The sequence below is a fragment of the Saccopteryx bilineata genome, chromosome 11 (genome assembly GCF_036850765.1).
Source record: "Saccopteryx bilineata isolate mSacBil1 chromosome 11, mSacBil1_pri_phased_curated, whole genome shotgun sequence".
In the NCBI taxonomy this organism is placed as follows: Eukaryota; Metazoa; Chordata; class Mammalia; order Chiroptera; family Emballonuridae; genus Saccopteryx; species Saccopteryx bilineata.
Window position 1 is genome coordinate 68,509,204 of NC_089500.1, and position 17,144 is coordinate 68,526,347.

The 17,144-nt window shown below is 56.3% G+C and overlaps 2 protein-coding genes across 2 annotated transcripts; both read left to right on the forward strand.

The window, feature by feature from the left end:
* Window positions 1-2,719: 2,719 nt before the first annotated feature.
* PPM1J (protein phosphatase, Mg2+/Mn2+ dependent 1J) lies at window positions 2,720-7,843 on the forward strand. The gene is made up of 10 exons (XM_066246507.1): window positions 2,720-3,058; window positions 4,385-4,499; window positions 4,941-5,228; window positions 5,501-5,613; window positions 5,871-5,955; window positions 6,513-6,631; window positions 6,834-6,897; window positions 7,044-7,151; window positions 7,265-7,416; window positions 7,543-7,843. Exons 1-10 carry the CDS (start codon window positions 2,733-2,735, stop codon window positions 7,688-7,690), a joined length of 1,518 nt encoding a protein of 505 aa, XP_066102604.1. The 5' UTR covers window positions 2,720-2,732; the 3' UTR covers window positions 7,691-7,843.
* A 3,665-nt stretch (window positions 7,844-11,508) lies between these two features.
* RHOC (ras homolog family member C) lies at window positions 11,509-17,064 on the forward strand. Its single transcript, XM_066246165.1, has 5 exons — window positions 11,509-11,647; window positions 14,574-14,736; window positions 15,214-15,334; window positions 15,594-15,724; window positions 16,439-17,064. Exons 2-5 carry the CDS (start codon window positions 14,581-14,583, stop codon window positions 16,610-16,612), a joined length of 582 nt encoding a protein of 193 aa, XP_066102262.1. The 5' UTR covers window positions 11,509-11,647; window positions 14,574-14,580; the 3' UTR covers window positions 16,613-17,064.
* The last annotated feature ends 80 nt before the right edge of the window (window positions 17,065-17,144 follow it).

A 17,144-nucleotide genomic window follows, 5' to 3' on the forward strand; every position in this document is an offset into this window, starting at 1 on the left:
CTTCTCCTGTGTGCCTGGGACTCCTGCACGCTAGGCCGATGCTCTACCACTGAGCCAACCGGCCAGGGCCTAAAAAGCCTATCTTGAGGATGCTCAATCCCCACTCTAGCTGAGGCCTGGAACCTGGTCTCATTTCTCAGCAGTTTGCTTTTTCCCTTCTCACCCTCACCTTTTTTTCATTTTCACTCTCTGATGCCTCAGGGAGGGACAATCTGAGAGTGGAGGAGATGTGATGATAACAAGAACAGGTCAGAGATTCAGGGAGAGGACAGATTTGGGTATGGCCAACCGGCTGTACTGGAGCCCAAGAGAGTTGTTGACATCCTTGCTGACCATCTGGTGCTGGAACGAGGAGTCTCTGGGCCCTGGCTCTGTGGCCCATTTGCAGCCGCACCCTGCTGCGTGCTGCAAAGAGCAGGGATTAGGGAGCTGGGTGACACAGAAAAGTGGTAAGCAAACTGTCCCATTAATAATAAAAATAGCCAGGCTGTTATATGTTTTCTTCAGTCTTTGGTTTGCTGCAGGTGTTTATGCCATTGGTCTGAGTGCTGCTTCCAGTTTTTTTCAAACAGAAAGGAAATACCCGCAGCAGTATTATGCCCCTTATCTGCCTGTGATACTCTATGCCTTTAGATGAATGTTTTTCTTCTCACTCTCTCTCTCTCTCTCTCTCTCTCTCTTTTAATAAAAGAGACAGACAGACAGGAAAGGGGAGAGATGAGAAGCATCAATTCTTCGTTGTGGCACCTTTGTTGTTCATTGATTGCTTTCTCATTTGTGCCTTGACCTGGGGGCTCCAGCTGAGCCAGTGACCTTGGGCTTCAAGCCAGAAACCTTTGGGCTCAACTCAGCGATCATGGGGTTATGTCTATGGTCTCACGCTTAAGCTGGAGACCCTGTGCTCAAGCAGGTGAGCATTCACTCAAGCTGGATGAGCCCACACTCAAGCCAGAAACCTTGGGGTTTTGATTCTGGGTCCTCCTCATCCCAGGTCAATGCTCTATCCACTGCACTACCACCTGGTTAGGCTGATTTTTTTTTTAGACAAGGTTTTGTTACGTCTTTTATTTATTTTTTATTTTATTTATTCATTTTAGAGAGGAGAGAGAGAGAGACAGAGAGAGGAGAGAGAGACAGGGGGGAGGAGCTGGAAGCATCAACTCCCATATGTGCCTTGACCAGGCAAGCCCAGGGTTTTGAACCGGCGACCTCAGCATTTCCAGGTCCATGCTTTATCCACTGCGCCACCACAGGCCAGGCTAGGCTGACTTTTTTTTATTGTGACTTCTTTTCCTTTGGCTCTCTTTGCCCGGAGCGAAGGCATAATTACAAAAAGTTTAAAAACCTGAGTGACCATTATGAGGTTTTTATCTAAGGGCTGCCAGGAAAGCCACACTTTAGGGGGCACTAGCTCCTGAACAGAGAGGATTATGGTCAGGACGCACACTGCCTAGAAAACCTAGAGGTGGAGTCACAACCGTGGACTGGATGCTAGTGGTCCTTGAAGGCTAACCCTGACTTGCATTAGGGTCACATGGGCCTCATCCCCATTTGGACCAGAGGTTGGATAGTGGGTGTCTCTGGAGGCCTAGTGATGAACTAACTCCCTGCTATCGCCGGCTCCTTCCGAGGCTGGAAGTTTAGCCTGGCCTCTGTCTCCCCCTGGAGGCAGACACAGAACTTGTTCAGCATCCCCAGACTGTTCTGGCTTCTCTGCCTTAAGAGGAGGGGAGGCGGTGGTAGAGGAGGAACTCCTACTTTTCTACTATCCACCTCTCTTTTAACCCTTCCTCCCTGACCCCTACAAATCAGCTTGGTTCTTAAGACAGAATGGGGTTTTGGGCGCCTAGGGCACTGACATGGGTGTGAATCTTTCATTGGCTGCGCGACCTTTTAGGACAAGCCATGTAAAATGACAAGAGTGTCATCAGTAAAAAGAAATAAAAAACCCGCTTCGAAGGTGTGGTGTGTTATATAAATGGCCTAACATATGGAAAGTACTTGGTAGAGGGCCTACCAAGTAGCAAGTCTTCAATATGGTAGTTACTACTATTATCCTTACTAACTAGTACTGATGTCAGGAAAGGTCTAAATGTGGGAAAAATCGGGTCCTGAGAAAGAAAGTGAAGTGGGATCTCTCCCAGATCGAGGTGGTCTTCAGGGAGCCCGGGAACTTGCAGCTCTCCTAGTTCAGGATGGTCGGCCCCAGCCTGCACGGTCACCACCCCAAACACCAGCTCGCTCGCTATAACTCTCACTCCAGCAACCCCAGCCGGAGGTGTTGTGATACCAGGTGTTTCGCACCCACTAGTCCCCAAAACGGCTGGTTTCGCTCCAAGGTCGTCAACCCCAGCCCCATCACACTTCGGGTAGGCAGGCCACACGGAACCGAGGGCGAGGACACACTACCCTACCGTCACAATGGGGAGGTTCTAGCTGATATCTAATCTAGAGCACGGCTGAAATGGGGTTTCCTTTCCTCCGTCCCCCTCTCACAGCAGCAGACCGATCCTTCCCCAAAGAAACGGAGGCGGGGCGAAGGCGAAATGGGGCGAGAAGAGGTTCCAAGCTCGTAAAGGGGTTCCCGGCTGGCCCACAGCGGGAGGAAGTTTTGCCCGGGACCCGCCCTGCCCGCCGAGAGCCAATGGCCGGGGAGAGCGGGCCGGAGCGAGCACCGCCCACCGCGAGCTCTAGGGGCGGGGCCACGGCCGAGGGCGGGGCAGGGAGGCAGCATGCTAAACCGGGTGCGCTCAGCCGTGGCGCACCTGGTGAGCTCCGGGGGCGCCCCGCCCCCGCGCCCCAAGTCTCCGGACCAGCCCAGCGCGATCTCGGCCCTACCTGCCGCCCCTCCCGAAGCGCCCAAGAGCCCTCCGGGGAAGCCTGGGAGCGGGAGCTCGGCGCCCGCAAAGACCCCAGAGGCTCGAGCGAGCTTCTCCAGACCGACCTTTCTGCAGTTGAGCCCAGGGGGGCTTCGTCGCGCCGACGACCACGCTGGCCGGGCTGTGCAAAGTCCCCCGGACACCGGCCGTCGCCTGCCCTGGAGCACGGGCTACGCCGAGTGAGCATCCCTGGGGGTACCCTAATTAGGATGGGAGTTCCCGCCGCCATCCCCCTCCTCACCCCGGAATCCTGGGAGCTGGGGTGCGTCCCCCTCGCCGCGCTGAGTGCCAGCAGCTCCCTTTTCCCAGATCCCTTCCTGTCCTCCGGGCTGCGGGCCGCACCCCTTCCCAGCCCTTTCTCGGGTCTGTGCAGCCTTCCTCAAACCTTCCAGGTCGCTGACTCCCCTCACCCTCGCCGCCTCAGGGACCGTGTTCCCTCCCAGGGCCCCGAGGGTGGAGGGCCCTACAAAAGATGAGTTGGCCCGTTCTCAGTTTCGGCCCGGCGGTTCAGTAGCTCAGGGAGGAGGGGTTTCATGTAGCAGGGGGTCTGTTCAACAGAGGAGATAGAGGCTGGGAAGCCTCGCTCCCGAACTTCCCGACCCCCGCGCCCCAGTTCCCTGTCCCTCTTATCGTTCCCCTCCCCCTCCACACCCAGAAATAGCCCGCGACACCTGGCGGCCGCTGGCTTCCCCTGGGGTGGGGGCTGGGACCGCCCCTGGAAGTAGAGGGAGGGTCCCCTTGGACCTCCTCTCCACGAGTGGACTTGCGCTGGCCAGGCAAAAAAAAGTGGGCCCCTAGTGGGAGCAGCCCGCTTGTTCCCATGCAATGTGTATTTTTAATGTCTGGGCTGAGAAAGCGGAGCGTTGAGGGAGATGGGGGTGCTGATTTCGCCGAGGGTGGTGGCTGATGGACCCGTAGCCGCCTCACCAGCTCTTTAGCTTCCTGTTTTGGATGAGTTGTTGGTTATGGGACTCTTGCGCAGTCCAGGTGGGCTTCCACTCCTACCCTATTTCAATTCCTCTTTCCGAATCTGGGCTGGAGCACTTCCTCATGCCAAAGCAGCAGAAACTTTTACCGGGTGGTTTTAGGATAATGGTGGGTGTGCCCCACCATGAGGGTGGGGTGCTGTGGACAAGGCTGTAAGAATTGATTGGGTTTCAGGGTGGGAGGTAGGGTCTTGGCAAACAGGGAAGTAAAACCTCATGCTCCCACAGGCCCCTGCCCCGGCAACACCATTAGGGATGCCAGCTTAGCCAGAGATGGAGACCTGAGGCAGGCAGGTGCTGCTGCCTGCCTTTCTATGAGGTGGCAGGGCCAGGCACCTAGACAGAACTCCCTGTGCCTCTCCCTGCCTCCCTTCTCCTCCTCACTCTGGCCTGGATCCCGGTGGCTGTGACCTTTCCCAGCTTGGCCAGCAGGCCAGAGGGAGTGTGTATGTCTAAGGTGGGGGTTATTCCAGGACCTGGTCTGGTGTCCAACCTGATGTGGTCACTCTGGCCTGGCAGGGTCATCAATGCTGGCAAGAGCCGGCACAATGAGGACCAGGCTTGCTGTGAAGTGGTGTATGTGGAAGGTCGGAAGAGTGTTTCAGGGACTCCTAAGGGACCTAACCAAAACCAGGTAATCCCCCAATACCCTTCCTAGCCTCCAGGGACAGGCTGACACCTCTTGCCAGGAATTCTAAGTACCCAGTTTTAAATCTGAAACACGTAGACCTACCTCCTAACTCACTAGCTTTCTACCTTCTGGCACAGAACCTTTGTCTGGCATGCATCAGTTAGATTCTACCACATCAGTAGAATTTAATTTCCCACTTAAAATATATCATCCATAAATAGTGAGCATCCTCTGAGTTTGGCGGTTTTTTTGATGCTTTACTTTCTGATACAAAGTAGGCCTTTGGTAAATGAGTGAATAAATCTAATTTGCCTTTATTAGCAAGCTCTGACCTCCTCTCTGGTGTGTACGGATGCCCAGAGGCTTGCTCTTCTCCCTGCATAAAACACACACACACACTCACACTCACACATACATTCACACACTTCTACTTTTTCTCACCAGGGACTCTGCTTCTATTACTGGGGCCTGTTTGATGGGCATGCAGGGGGTGGAGCTGCTGAAATGGCCGCCAGGCTCCTGCATCGTCACATTCGGGAGCAGCTAAAGGACCTAGTAGAGATACTCCAGGACCCCTCGCCACCTCCCCTCTGCTTCTCATCCACCCTGGGGACCCCAAGTTCCTCGGATCCCTCTCATTTGGTTGGTCCTCAGACCTGCTGGTCTTCGCAGAAGGAAGTGACCCATGACAGCCTGGTAGTGGGGGCCATTGAAAATGCCTTCCAGCTCATGGTGAGTGGGTCATCCGCGCCAAGTGTCTGCTAGGCAGATTGAGACCCTGGTCAATTCTGTGTGGGAGTCAGGTGGCTTAAGGCGGTGGCCCTGAGAACCTACAACACCTTTGAGAGCATGAGCCAAGCTTGGTTTGGAGGTGAAGCAGAAGGGTTCCCTCCTCTTCTCCGAGGCAGCTTGGCTAGGTCATTTTACTTCTACAGATGGTGGGGGTGGCTGTCTGCCTGCAGCCTTTTCTTTATCTACCCCTTTGACCCTTCCTCGTGTGACAGGATGAGCAGATGGCCCAGGAGCGGCGTAGCCACCACGTGGAGGGGGGCTGCTGCGCACTGGTTGTGGTCTACTTGCTAGGCAAGGTGTACGTGGCCAATGCAGGTGACAGCAGGTACGCGGGGCTTTGAAAATGACCAGACGGGTCACATTCTGGAAAGGGGAAACAGAAAAGAGGTGGTGGGTGTTAAAAATCAAAGACCAGAGCGGGTCTGGAGGTGTCAAAGGAAGGGCCTGAAATAGTCCCAGGGGGAGGAAAGATGGGGGTCTGGATATGAGATTCTAAGGGTCATTATGGGGAAAGCTTGGTCTTTCTGGAATTCTCCACAAGGGGGCCAAGGAGAGCTAAGCCCCAGCCTTTTCTTTGGGCAGAGCCATCATTGTCCGGAATGGTGAAATCATTCCAATGTCTCGGGAATTCACCCCGGAGACTGAGCGCCAGCGTCTTCAGCTACTTGTAAGTAGGAACGAAACTCCTGACTCCCGTTCTTTGTTGAGTCTTGTGGCTATCTGCACTGTACATCCGGAGGTCTCCCCAACCCCGCGGCATGGAGACAGACAGCTCCTTACTGGGAAGAGGGACGAGCTGAGCTGGTGGTGGACCCCGCAGGAAGGAGTGTGGGCTGCTCCGGTACCGGTGCTCCCACCCTGGCTCCAGCTGCGGAAGGAAGTGGAGGCAGAGGTGGGGAGGGAACAGCAAAGGCCCCTGAGAGGTAGTGTGCTTTAGAGCTTTAAGCCCTGGCCCTGGAGCTGGACTGCTTGGGATTGAATTCTGGTTTGAGTACTTTGCTGATGGTGTGACTTTGGACAGTTCCCTTACCTGCATCAGGAGTTCCTGCCTTAAGGGTTGTTGAGAGCAGTAAAGAGTTAATAGCTATTACTCTCAGGCAGTGTGTGGTGCCTAGGGAATCCCATTTAAGGGTCTATCATAATTAAAATCACTCAGACACCAGACCGTCCTGTAAATCTAATGCTCCCTGGCCCTCTGTTCTATCCGGCCACTCCTGACCCCAGGGCTTCCTGAAACCAGAGCTGCTAGGTGGTGAATTCACCCACCTTGAGTTCCCCCGCAGAGTTCAGCCCAAGGAGCTGGGCCAGAGGATGCTGTACCGGGACCAGAACATGACCGGCTGGTAACACTTCCCTCAGAGCTGGGCCCGTTCCAGTGGCAATGCACCCAGTTCCTCACCAGCAGCGAGGTGGAAGCTGGAGGCTGGGCCAGCCTGGGAGCTAGGGGGGTGTGGCCCTTCTTAAGGGTTTGCGTGAGGGGCGTGGCTCCAAGGGGAGAGGGCCTTTGATGCCTGGGTGATGCCTCCTCTACTCCCTCCTCCCCAGGGCCTACAAAAAGATCGAGCTGGAGGATCTCAGGTTTCCTCTGGTCTGTGGGGAGGGCAAAAAGGTAAACTCCATGGTAGAGGGGGGCGAGGGCAGGACCCACCAGGAGCTCTCTAGGGAGGTGGAGGTTCTCCTGAGGGTGGGGTGGGGGGCCCTGGTTTCAGAGTATGGGAGGGTTTTTTTGTAGCACTCCCACCTTTTCTTCTTGAGGCTCGAGTAATGGCCACCATTGGGGTGACCCGAGGCTTAGGAGACCACAACCTCAAGGTCTGCAGTTCCAGCCTGCCCATCAAGCCCTTCCTCTCCTGCTTCCCGGAGGTGAGCTGTACAGGTGCCTCCTTCATCTCACCTTCCCTCTTCTGGGGCTCGGGCTGGCTTTAGGCCAGGTCCCTCTACCCCCAAACTCCCTCCCCACCCTCTCTCCCCACCAGGTGCAAGTGTATGACCTGACACAGTATGAGCACTGCCCTGATGACGTGCTAGTCCTGGGGACAGATGGGCTATGGGATGTCACCAGCGACTGTGAGGTAGCTGCCACTGTGGACAGAGTGCTGTCGACCTATGAGCCCAATGACCCCAGCAGGTAGGGGTTGTGTAGCAGAAAGGGGTGACCATGGGGAAGGAAAGGTGAAGGGAAGTGAGAAGGGCCTGTGCACCAGTCTTCCTGTGTACGTGATAGTACATGAATGTGCGTATGTGCTCCTGGCAGGTACACGGCTCTGGCCCAAGCTCTGGTCCTGGGGGCCCGGGGCACGCCCCGGGACCGTGGCTGGCGTCTCCCCAACAACAAGCTGGGTTCCGGGGATGACATCTCGGTCTTCATCATCCCCCTGGGAGGGCCAGGAAGTTACTCCTGAGGGCTCAGACCCTGACCCTCCCACCACCATGCCAGCCTCTCCATGCTTAACCCATTCCCAGCCTGAATCTGAAGTTGTCCTCCTGACCTTCTTTAGTGGTAATTTAAATGAAGAAGGGGTGTCAGATCCAAAATTATAGCTATAGGAAAATAAACCAGATGGATAAAAATGTGTCTCTATTTACTTTGATTAGAAACCAAAAAGTAACACAAAGCTCTCTGCGGTGAAAAGCACACCAGAACAGTCCTAAAATGTAGTGTTCTCTCTTCAGCCCCCTGCACTCCCCACTCCACACACTCTCATCCCTTCTGTGGCTTCATCCATCTCTGGTGTCATCCAAGTCAGTATTTCCAGCCCAGACCTCTTCTGAGTTTTAGACCCACATGTCCCAGTCATCTCCAGAACAGTGAGACATCCCTCAGGCACTTCTACTCAAACTGAGTTCACCATCTTGTCGGCAAACGTGCCTTCTGGTTGATCATCTCAGTGGGTACCAGCTCAGTTGCTCAAGTTGGAAGTTGATCTTGGAATTGGTCACCTTTGGCCCGTCTCTTACTCATCAAGCTAATCACTACATTTTTTTTTTTTTTTTTTTTGTATTTTTCTGAAACTGGAAACCGGGAGGCAGTCAGACAGACTCCCGCATGCGCCCGACTGGGATCCACCCGGCACGCCCACCAGGGGGCGATGCTCTGCCCATCCGGGGCGTCGCTCTGCCGCGACCAGAGCCACTCTAGCGCCTGGGGCAGGGGCCAAGGAGCCATCCCCAGCGCCCGGGCCATCTTTGCTCCAATGGAGCCTCGGCTGCGGGAGGGGAAGAGAGAGACAGAGAGGAAGGAGAGGGGGAGGGGTGGAGAAGCAAACGGGCACTTCTCCTATGTGCCCTGGCCGGGAATCGAACCCGGGTCCCCCGCACGCCAGGCCGACGCTCTACCGCTGAGCCAACTGGCCAGGGCCTCAGGCGAAATATTTTAAAAATATATAATCAAAAATATGTAGTGATTGGCCCTGGCCAGTTGGCTCAGCGGTAGAGCGTCGGCCTGGCGTGCGGGGGACCCGGGTTCGATTCCCGGCCAGGGCACATAGGAGAAGTGCCCATTTGCTTCTCCACCCCTCCCCCTCTCCTTCCTCTCTGTCTCTCTCTTCCCCTCCCGCAGCCGAGGCTCCATTGGAGCAAAGATGGCCCGGGCGCTGGGGATGGCTCCTTGGCCTCTGCCCCAGGCGCTAGAGTGGCTCTGGTCGCGGCAGAGCGATGCCCGGGAGGGGCAGAGCATCGCCCCTGATGGGTGTGCCGGGATGTGGATCCCGGTCGGGCGCATGCGGGAGTCTGACTGTCTCTCCCCGTTTCCAGCTAAAAAAAAAAAAAAATCTGTAAAATATTTCGCCTGATTGGGCGGTTGCACAGTGGATAGTGTCGGAATGGGATGAGGAAGACCCAGACCCAGGTTCAAGACCCCGAGGTCGCCAGCTTGAGCACGGGCTCATCTGGTTTGAGCAAAGCTCAGCAGCTTGAGCCCAACCAAGGTCGCTGGCTGGAGCAAGGGGTCACTTGGTCTGCTGTAGCCCCCCGGTCAAGGCACATATGAGAAATCAATCACAACTAAGGAATCACAATGAATTGATGTTTCTTGTCTTTCTCCCTTCCTGTCTGTCTCTCTCTCTCTCTCTCTCTCTCTGTCTTGGCCACAAAAAACCCACAAAATTTCATATTTGTCCACTTATTTCCACCCCTACTGTCACACCCATAATTCGTTTTTTGTTGTTTTTTTATAGAGACCGAGAGGCAGAAAGAGGGAGAGAGAGAGAGTGACCCCTTACTCAAGCCAGAGACCATGGGGTCATATCTATGATTCCATGCTCAAGCCAGTGAGCCTGCGATCAAGCTGGAGACCTTGGGGTTTCAAACCTGGGTCCTCAGCATCCCAGTCTGACACCCTATCCACTGCGCCACCGCCTGGTCAGGCTCATGCCCATAATTCTTTATTGCATTAGCTTACAAACGCTGTCTCTGGGCCACTCCCTTTTCACCAGTATACTGGGGACACAACAGAGTCCCCTTTCTGTGGTGTGGATCAGATTTGGCTATTTCCTTGGGGACATTTTAGTGGCTCCTTACTGCCCCTAGAACACTTAGTTCTTGAGTGTGGCATACAAGGACTTCATGATCTGGCCACTGTTTCCTCCTCCAGCCCCATCTCTCGCCACCACCATTGTCCTGGGGTTCCCTTTCTGTAACGGTCTGTGGTCGCTCCAACCCACTTAAAATCTACACGTTACCTTGAACACTTCACCCGTCCTTCCGGGCTGGGTATCCCACAGCCCATGCTATGTGATACAGCAGGAATTCAGACTGTGGGGTCCGTTTGGCTCCGAAGTTGGTGCTCTCTCCCTGTTGCCCACTATGCTCCTCCACTACAGTGGCTGCCTCCTGAATTATTACTGTCTAGGGTAGGAATTGGAGTAGCAGTTAAGAGCTGGGGTTCTAGAGTCCTGCTGTTTGGGTTCTGGTGCCAGACCCAGCACAATCTCTGTAACCTCTCTGAACCTCAAGTTGCTTCTCAGTAAAATGGAGATAACAATGCTACCTCATAAGGCTGTTGTAAGAACTAAAGTAGTTTGGGTAAAGAGAGCCAGGCCCATGGTTAATAAGGGTTCAGTTACTGTTGTCTGTATTCTGAACTTAGACTGTAAGTTCTCTGAAGTCAGAGATCTAAACTGAGCACATAGCTCTCAGTTCACACTCAAGGCCTGGGGACCAAAGTGCTCCAGACCTCAGTTTGTTTACTTATTGGGTGTGTGGGTTGCAGTTCAGATCTTATATAGAAGTCTGTACTTCTAAGTATATGACTTCCAGCATTCGTTCATTCAGCAAATATCTGGTGAAACCCTATTATGTGCCACACATTGTGCTAGACTGGGAAGGGACAGGTTGGAGAAGCATAGCTGGCAACAGGAAGAGAGCACCAACTTCGGAGCCAAACAGACCCCACAGTCTGAATTCCTGCTGTATCACAGAATTCGCAAAAATTGGGGCAAACCACTTACCTTCTCTGAGCCTCAGTTTCTTACAGGCAGAAGGGTATATACACTTAACCCAAAGACCCGTGATGTGAAATGAAAGCGTGGAGCTATGTAGTGTGCCCAGCACAAGCTAATGTTGGTAGACTTCCTCAGCCGCCCATCCTACTGGGAGAGAGATGCATTCATTCAGACCAGGCTAAGTGTCCCTAGCCGCACAGATGCCATACTATTCCGGTGGGAACTGAATTCCCGGCGGGACATCCAGGCGTGCCTTTTGATGGGTTGGTAGGAATTGGACTCGTGGAAATCCAGACGGGGTGAGAGGCGGGAAGGAAGGAGATTGTGAAGTGGAACGGTGACGTGGGTCTCAAAGGTTCTGAAAAGTTTTCAAGGCTGGGGGATGATACTGGGCAGCACTGACTCTGCAACGATTCTAGGAGCAGAGGGCGGGCCTCCCCGCAGCCCCTCCTCGGGCGTCCCGGAGGCCGCCCTTTCCCAGTCCCGCCGCCCGCGAGGTCCCAGGTGGTGTCGGCGTCGGTGGCTAGGTGGCCACGGGAGGGCAGTAGCGGCCCTTGCCTGACCCCACCCCGAAAGCCTCTCAACTTTCCCGACGCCGGTCCGCCCCTAGGGCCTGGAATACGGAGTACGGAGCAGAGTGAGAGTCCTCGGGGGGCCCGCCTCGCCGCCCACTCCTCCTGGTCCAAGCATCGCCTCCGACCGCGGGGCCGGCGCCCCAGACCCCGGGCCACCGGGGGACGACCATCGCTGGCCCCAGGCCGGGACTGTGAACGGGAGGAGCCCGGGCCCGCCCCTCCCCGGCCCGGCCCGCCCTCCCCTCCCCTCCCCGCCGCGGCGCTGGAGGAGGGCGGGGCGCGGCCCTCGGGTCAGTCTCTGCCTCCGGCACCGGCCGCGCAGCTGAAGGCGGCCGAGAGGAAGGTACCGGGGGCCGGGGGCCGGGGGCGCGGGGCATACCCGGAGCTCCTCCCCGGGAGAGCACGCTCCCCCTCTGCGCTCGCCCGGAGCTCCGGCGCCGGCTGGGGAGGGGGCTTTGGCCCGAACGCCGGCCGCCTTCTCTCCCCTGGGACGCGGCGTCTGGGCCGTGCGGGGTCCGGCCGGCTCGGCCCTCCCTGGGCTGCAGCTGTGGTCCCGGGAACTGCCCCGCCGGGGCCTCTCCCTCCTGGTGTCCGAGCCCGAGTCCTTTCCCTTCCCTTCCCGGCCTCCTGGAACCTGCCCCGCCGGGCTAGGGGGCAACTTGGGTCTCCACGAGAGCCCCAGCCCAGATCGGGCGGGCCCCGGGGCCGGCGGCCCGAGGTGGACGTGGGGTGGGTGTGGGTCCGGGCCGAGGCGGGGCCGGGGAATGGCGGGAATAGGGGCGGGGTGTGACCAGTGGGGGCTGCCACCGCTCGCGCGGTCTAGACACCGCCCTAGACGGGTGCTGGAGCCTGCCTGGGTGGGTGGGGAGGTGGGGCAGGTTAAGGAGCATCCAGCTCTTTGTAAGATTCTCCTTCCTTCCAGCCCCTGGTTTGGGCTGGAAGAGCCTAGACTGACTTCTGGTTTTAAATTGAGGTCTCAGCTTCTTTTCCTCGACTTCAGGGTGGTTGGCCGGGAGCAGTGAGGCCCTGGGCCGTCTGGAAGTGTAGAAAGTGACTGGGGACAGAGTGGATTCCTGTCATGTCTCAGGGAAGGCCCAGGAGTCCCAGGCTCCATTTCAAGGACTGTGGGGTTTGATTGTCCCTCTTTGGGTCCGTGGGCCAGTTTCTCGGGCTGCTTCTCTCAGGGAGCAGTTGTCCTTGCCTTCTTGGCCTTGGGCCTAAGAGGCCTGGCCTGGGCCAGCTGCTCTTCTGGACCAACCAAACCTGAGGAGAAAGGCTTCTAATCGAGTCCAGGGCTCCAGGCCACTTAATACACGCCCCGGTGCCAGCTAAACTGCCTTGCTGGGGAGAGGGGACAGTGGTCCACCGAAGCCCAAACAACGGGCGATTGCCCTCCGTCACCACTGCGCATCCCTTGTCGGGGCTCCAACCCCAGCCTGTCCCCACACAGCTGGACTGATGGAACTGGTGGGAGGGGATGGGGGCAGTTGGGCACTTGGTCGTTTCCCGGGCATCCCCTTTTTGAGTGATGTTTCCATTTTTGGAGGGAATCTGCTGGTATGGTGAATACCTGCTTGCCTGTCTTTTGGTGTATCAGGAGAGCCCCTTTCGAGATGGAATGTGTGGCTGTGTACTCTCAGCTCTTGTACATTCTGACTCATATCTTCTTCCTCTCATCCCAGTTTGTTTGTGTGTGTGTCTGTGTAGGGGAGGGGGGCCACCCAGGACCCCACTGTTCAAGAGCACAAGCCGTGGGCTGGACTCTCCGCTTCCTACCAGGCAGACCACGACAGGGGTGTGAGGTGGCGGTGGTATGTGGGGAGAGGAGTTCAGCCCAGTTTGACAGGATGTGGGACAGAAACAGCCAGGTTTGGGGCAGAGATCAGGTTACCATCCATCCCCTTCTTAGCTGCTCCCTGCCTGTTTGGTCTGGGACTGGCCCTCATTTGTCTCCTTCTGGGGGGCTCCTCCCAGCAGCCCTCGCAACAGTCTCCACTTGATCTCAGCCCCGGAACCTGCCCTCTCTTCCTCCAGGCCTACAGCCTGGGAACTTCATGCGGCTGGAGGTCAGCTCCCCTCCCCTGGGAAGAGGGAAGTGAGGCTCAGCTCAGGGGCAGGGAGGCCAGGAAGGTGATGAACTGTGCAGATGCTTGCTGGTGTGTTGGGGGTTGGGGTACTTGAAAACCCCAGGAAGCTGCCTCCTTGCCCTGAGTCACAGGGAAAGGTGGGCAGGGCCTCGGGTGAGCTGGCTGGGCAGAAGGGAGGAAGGGGCTGTTCCAGGGAGTGGGTGGAGGTGACTCCCTAGTGGCTTATTCTCAGTCACTCTGCTGTGGTGGTTGTGTGGCTCCCTACAGTGCGGTCATTGTCCCCTGCCTGAGGCTAAGTGACCCAGTGTTGCTGCCAGGCCCAGGAGGAAGGAGGGGGAAGGCAGGCTGCCCGAATGTGGGCTGTGGGCAGTGCGGGGACTGAGCCTCCTTTGTGTGAGTGACTTGGGGCTTTGGGGACCGGGATGGGGTTGGCCAGGGAAGCCTGCTGGCTACTGCCACTGCCCTCTGTCTGGGTTTCCCTCTTGCTCTTTCCCACCTCTGGGATGATACGGAGAAAATGTTCCAGTCCTGCTGAGTGCCATGCCTGCCATGACTCTGCTGAATCCGTGTTTGAGCCTCCCTTTCCTAATTTGTCAGAATAGGAAGCCCTCCACTTCCCTTCCAGGCTTCTGGGGACCAAGGGAGATAGTTTTTGTCAAAATGCCCAACAGTTTCCCTTACCCACCTACCACCTGGTAGCTTGTGCTTGTGGCCTGTGAGGCCTTGGAGAGGGACTCTTCATTTGTGACCAGGCAGGCATGTCTTGTGCTGGGTGAGGGACAGTGTGTTCTAGACTGGACCTAAGCAATGATTAAACTTTAACAGTATCAAAACCCTGGTAACAGATGAAACCTGACTTGATATGTATAGCAGACAAAAGCTAGCTCTTCTGGGCATGTCCCTGAGCACCCCTTTAGGTGGTCAGGGTCCCAGATGGCTGGGTTTCCTACCTCCCAATTCTGTATTCTGACCCATTGAGGACACCTGCCCTGATCCCGAGATAAGGAATTTCAAGCTCACTTGCCTGAACAGTTGGTTCTTGGTGAGAACGTGCCCGAGCACAGCCCTTTCCCTCCCTTTGCTGCACGCCTCAGTTTCCAAGGGGCCCTGGGGTGGGGGGCAGAGAAATGTTTTGGGCTTTACTAGGCTTCTCCCCAAATCCCTACTGCTCTGCCCTGCCAGCCCAGCCATGGCTGCCATCCGAAAGAAGCTGGTGATTGTGGGGGACGGAGCCTGCGGGAAGACCTGCCTCCTCATCGTCTTCAGCAAGGACCAGTTCCCAGAGGTCTATGTCCCTACGGTCTTTGAGAACTACATCGCAGACATAGAGGTGGACGGCAAGCAGGTAAGGGCGGGACGCTTCTCACGTCCCCTGGGACCCTGCCTTGACACTGGACCCAGCACATCCTTCATCACCCACGTCCTTGCTCCCCTCTCCCTGCGGGCACCAATGAAAGTGACTGCAGTCGGGAAATCTAGATGCACCTCCTGGTTCTGGATGTACCCGTCGCCTCTGAGCTTAAGCTCCCCCAGGTGCAAAGTGGGGATAATGATAAGGCCTCCGTCAAAGGGTTTTTGTGAGGATTAAATAAAACAGTGCTGCTCACAATAGCAGTTCATAAACTGCGCAAAGTCAAAGCACTGATGTCTTAGGATGTTTAAAAACTCCAGTTTGTGTTGGGTGCCAGTGACAAGTACTCTTCCTGGCACATAGCAGTGAGCCTTAAGGACCAGTGGCTTCAGAGTAACCCTAGGTGGTAGGGTTGGGGAGTGGGTGTGACTGGGGCCTTCAGGCCAGTTCCTCACCGGCCCTGTGTGCCAGGTGGAGCTGGCTCTATGGGACACAGCTGGGCAGGAAGACTATGATCGCCTCCGGCCTCTCTCTTACCCGGACACTGACGTCATCCTCATGTGCTTCTCCATTGACAGCCCGGACAGCCTGGGTGAGGGCGCTGGAGGGAGGGACCAGAGCCCTTTGGCATCAACCGGCCCGAGGTAGCTCTTGTCTTGGCTGAGGGGGAGGGGTACAGGGGTTGTTCGCTTCCTTCACGGTGGGACCCCTGGCCCAAAGGAGTAGTTTGGAGTTATGAAAGGGACTGTCATGCTCAGGAGCCTCCAAGACTCTGCTGTGGGGAGACCAGAACCTTGGGGGGAGGCTTTCTAGTCTAAGTGGGGCACCAACACCTGTTGGGGTTTGTACAGAAAACATCCCTGAGAAGTGGACTCCGGAGGTGAAGCACTTCTGCCCTAACGTGCCCATCATCCTCGTGGGCAACAAGAAGGACCTGAGGCAAGATGAGCACACCCGACGGGAGCTGGCCAAGATGAAGCAGGTGGGCTTCATCATCAGGGTGGGCTGCCCGCTGCGCAGGAAGGGGCCTTCTTTCCAGAGCACTGCCTGTGATGGGCGGGGACGTCCACCTCCCGCCCTGGTGAGGGAGAACCACAGGGCCCCAGTGTCTGATTCAGTATCTCATGTAGCCAGCCGGCAGAGAATGAAGCGACTTGTCCATCTGTTCAGTTCATCTGTGTTAGGGATTATTAAGATGAATAAGAAAGTCCATTGTCCATAGCTGGAAGGCCCAGAGTGGTCAGGGAGCTGGCTAATTGGGGACCTGGTAAGTGGCTCTCCAACCAGAGGATGACTTTATTAGAGAAAGCTGTGAGAACAAGGAATGTGGACCATCCTGAGGATAATTATGCCAAGGTTTTAAACTGGGGACAGCTGTGGTCAAGACTGCGTGTTGGAAGTTATTCTGGCAGCCCTATAGCATGGAGTGTAAAACAGCGGTGTGGAGGTAGGGAGGCCGGTTAGAAGGTGCTAGATGCAAGTAAGAAGGGTTTACCTGCTACAGGGCTGGAGAGTTCTGATTATAAACGTAAGAGTCTTGGGTCCCTGGCCCTGAAGTTGTGCAGGGGGCTGGGGCTTGGGTGTTTTGTGGGTTTAGGTCTGGAAATATTTCTTCTAGTTTCTACACTTACACGCGGGACAGTGAGATGCACCTCACCATCAGCTTCCTTTGACTTCTCACCTTCCGTCTTTTCAGGAGCCTGTGAGGTCCGAGGAAGGCCGGGACATGGCGAACAGGATTGGTGCCTTTGGCTACCTTGAGTGCTCAGCCAAGACCAAGGAGGGGGTGCGGGAGGTGTTCGAGATGGCCACTCGGGCCGGCCTCCAGGTCCGCAAGAATAAGCGCCGGAGGGGCTGCCCCATTCTCTGAGACGCTCAGGCCCTCCCCTCCTGCCCTATCTCCCGTCCCTTCACAGGGTGCAGGCTGCAGAAACACCCCAGGCCCCACCCTCTGAGGGCTCCGTGCTGAATGAAAGCTCCCCTGTCCAGTTCCCTCCAGCCCAGGACTGCACAGTTTCCCAAGGCCCCAATCCCAGTGGCCGTGGCGGCAGGCGTTCCCTGACCCCTGCCCTCTTGGGGCAAGTTCTGCTGCTGCTGCCTGGGGTCAGGGGTGGGGCTCTGGGCCCTTTGACCTTCCCCAGAGGATGGCCAGACACCAGCACTTTATTCACCTCTGGCTCACAGGAGCATGTCTGGGGAAGGGGACTTGGAGGGTGTAACCCAGAGTCCTGGCACCTGGTGTTTCTGCTTTGGGCAGGGGCCTAGCCTCTGGCTATACCTGATGGGTAGCGCAAATAAAAAGGCCCCAGGCTTCAACATGTATGGCAGCTTCCTGTCCTGGTCACTGTCTTGGCCTTGGGCCTTAAGTCCCATCTCTCTTCTAAGTCACCAAGCTGGCCCCC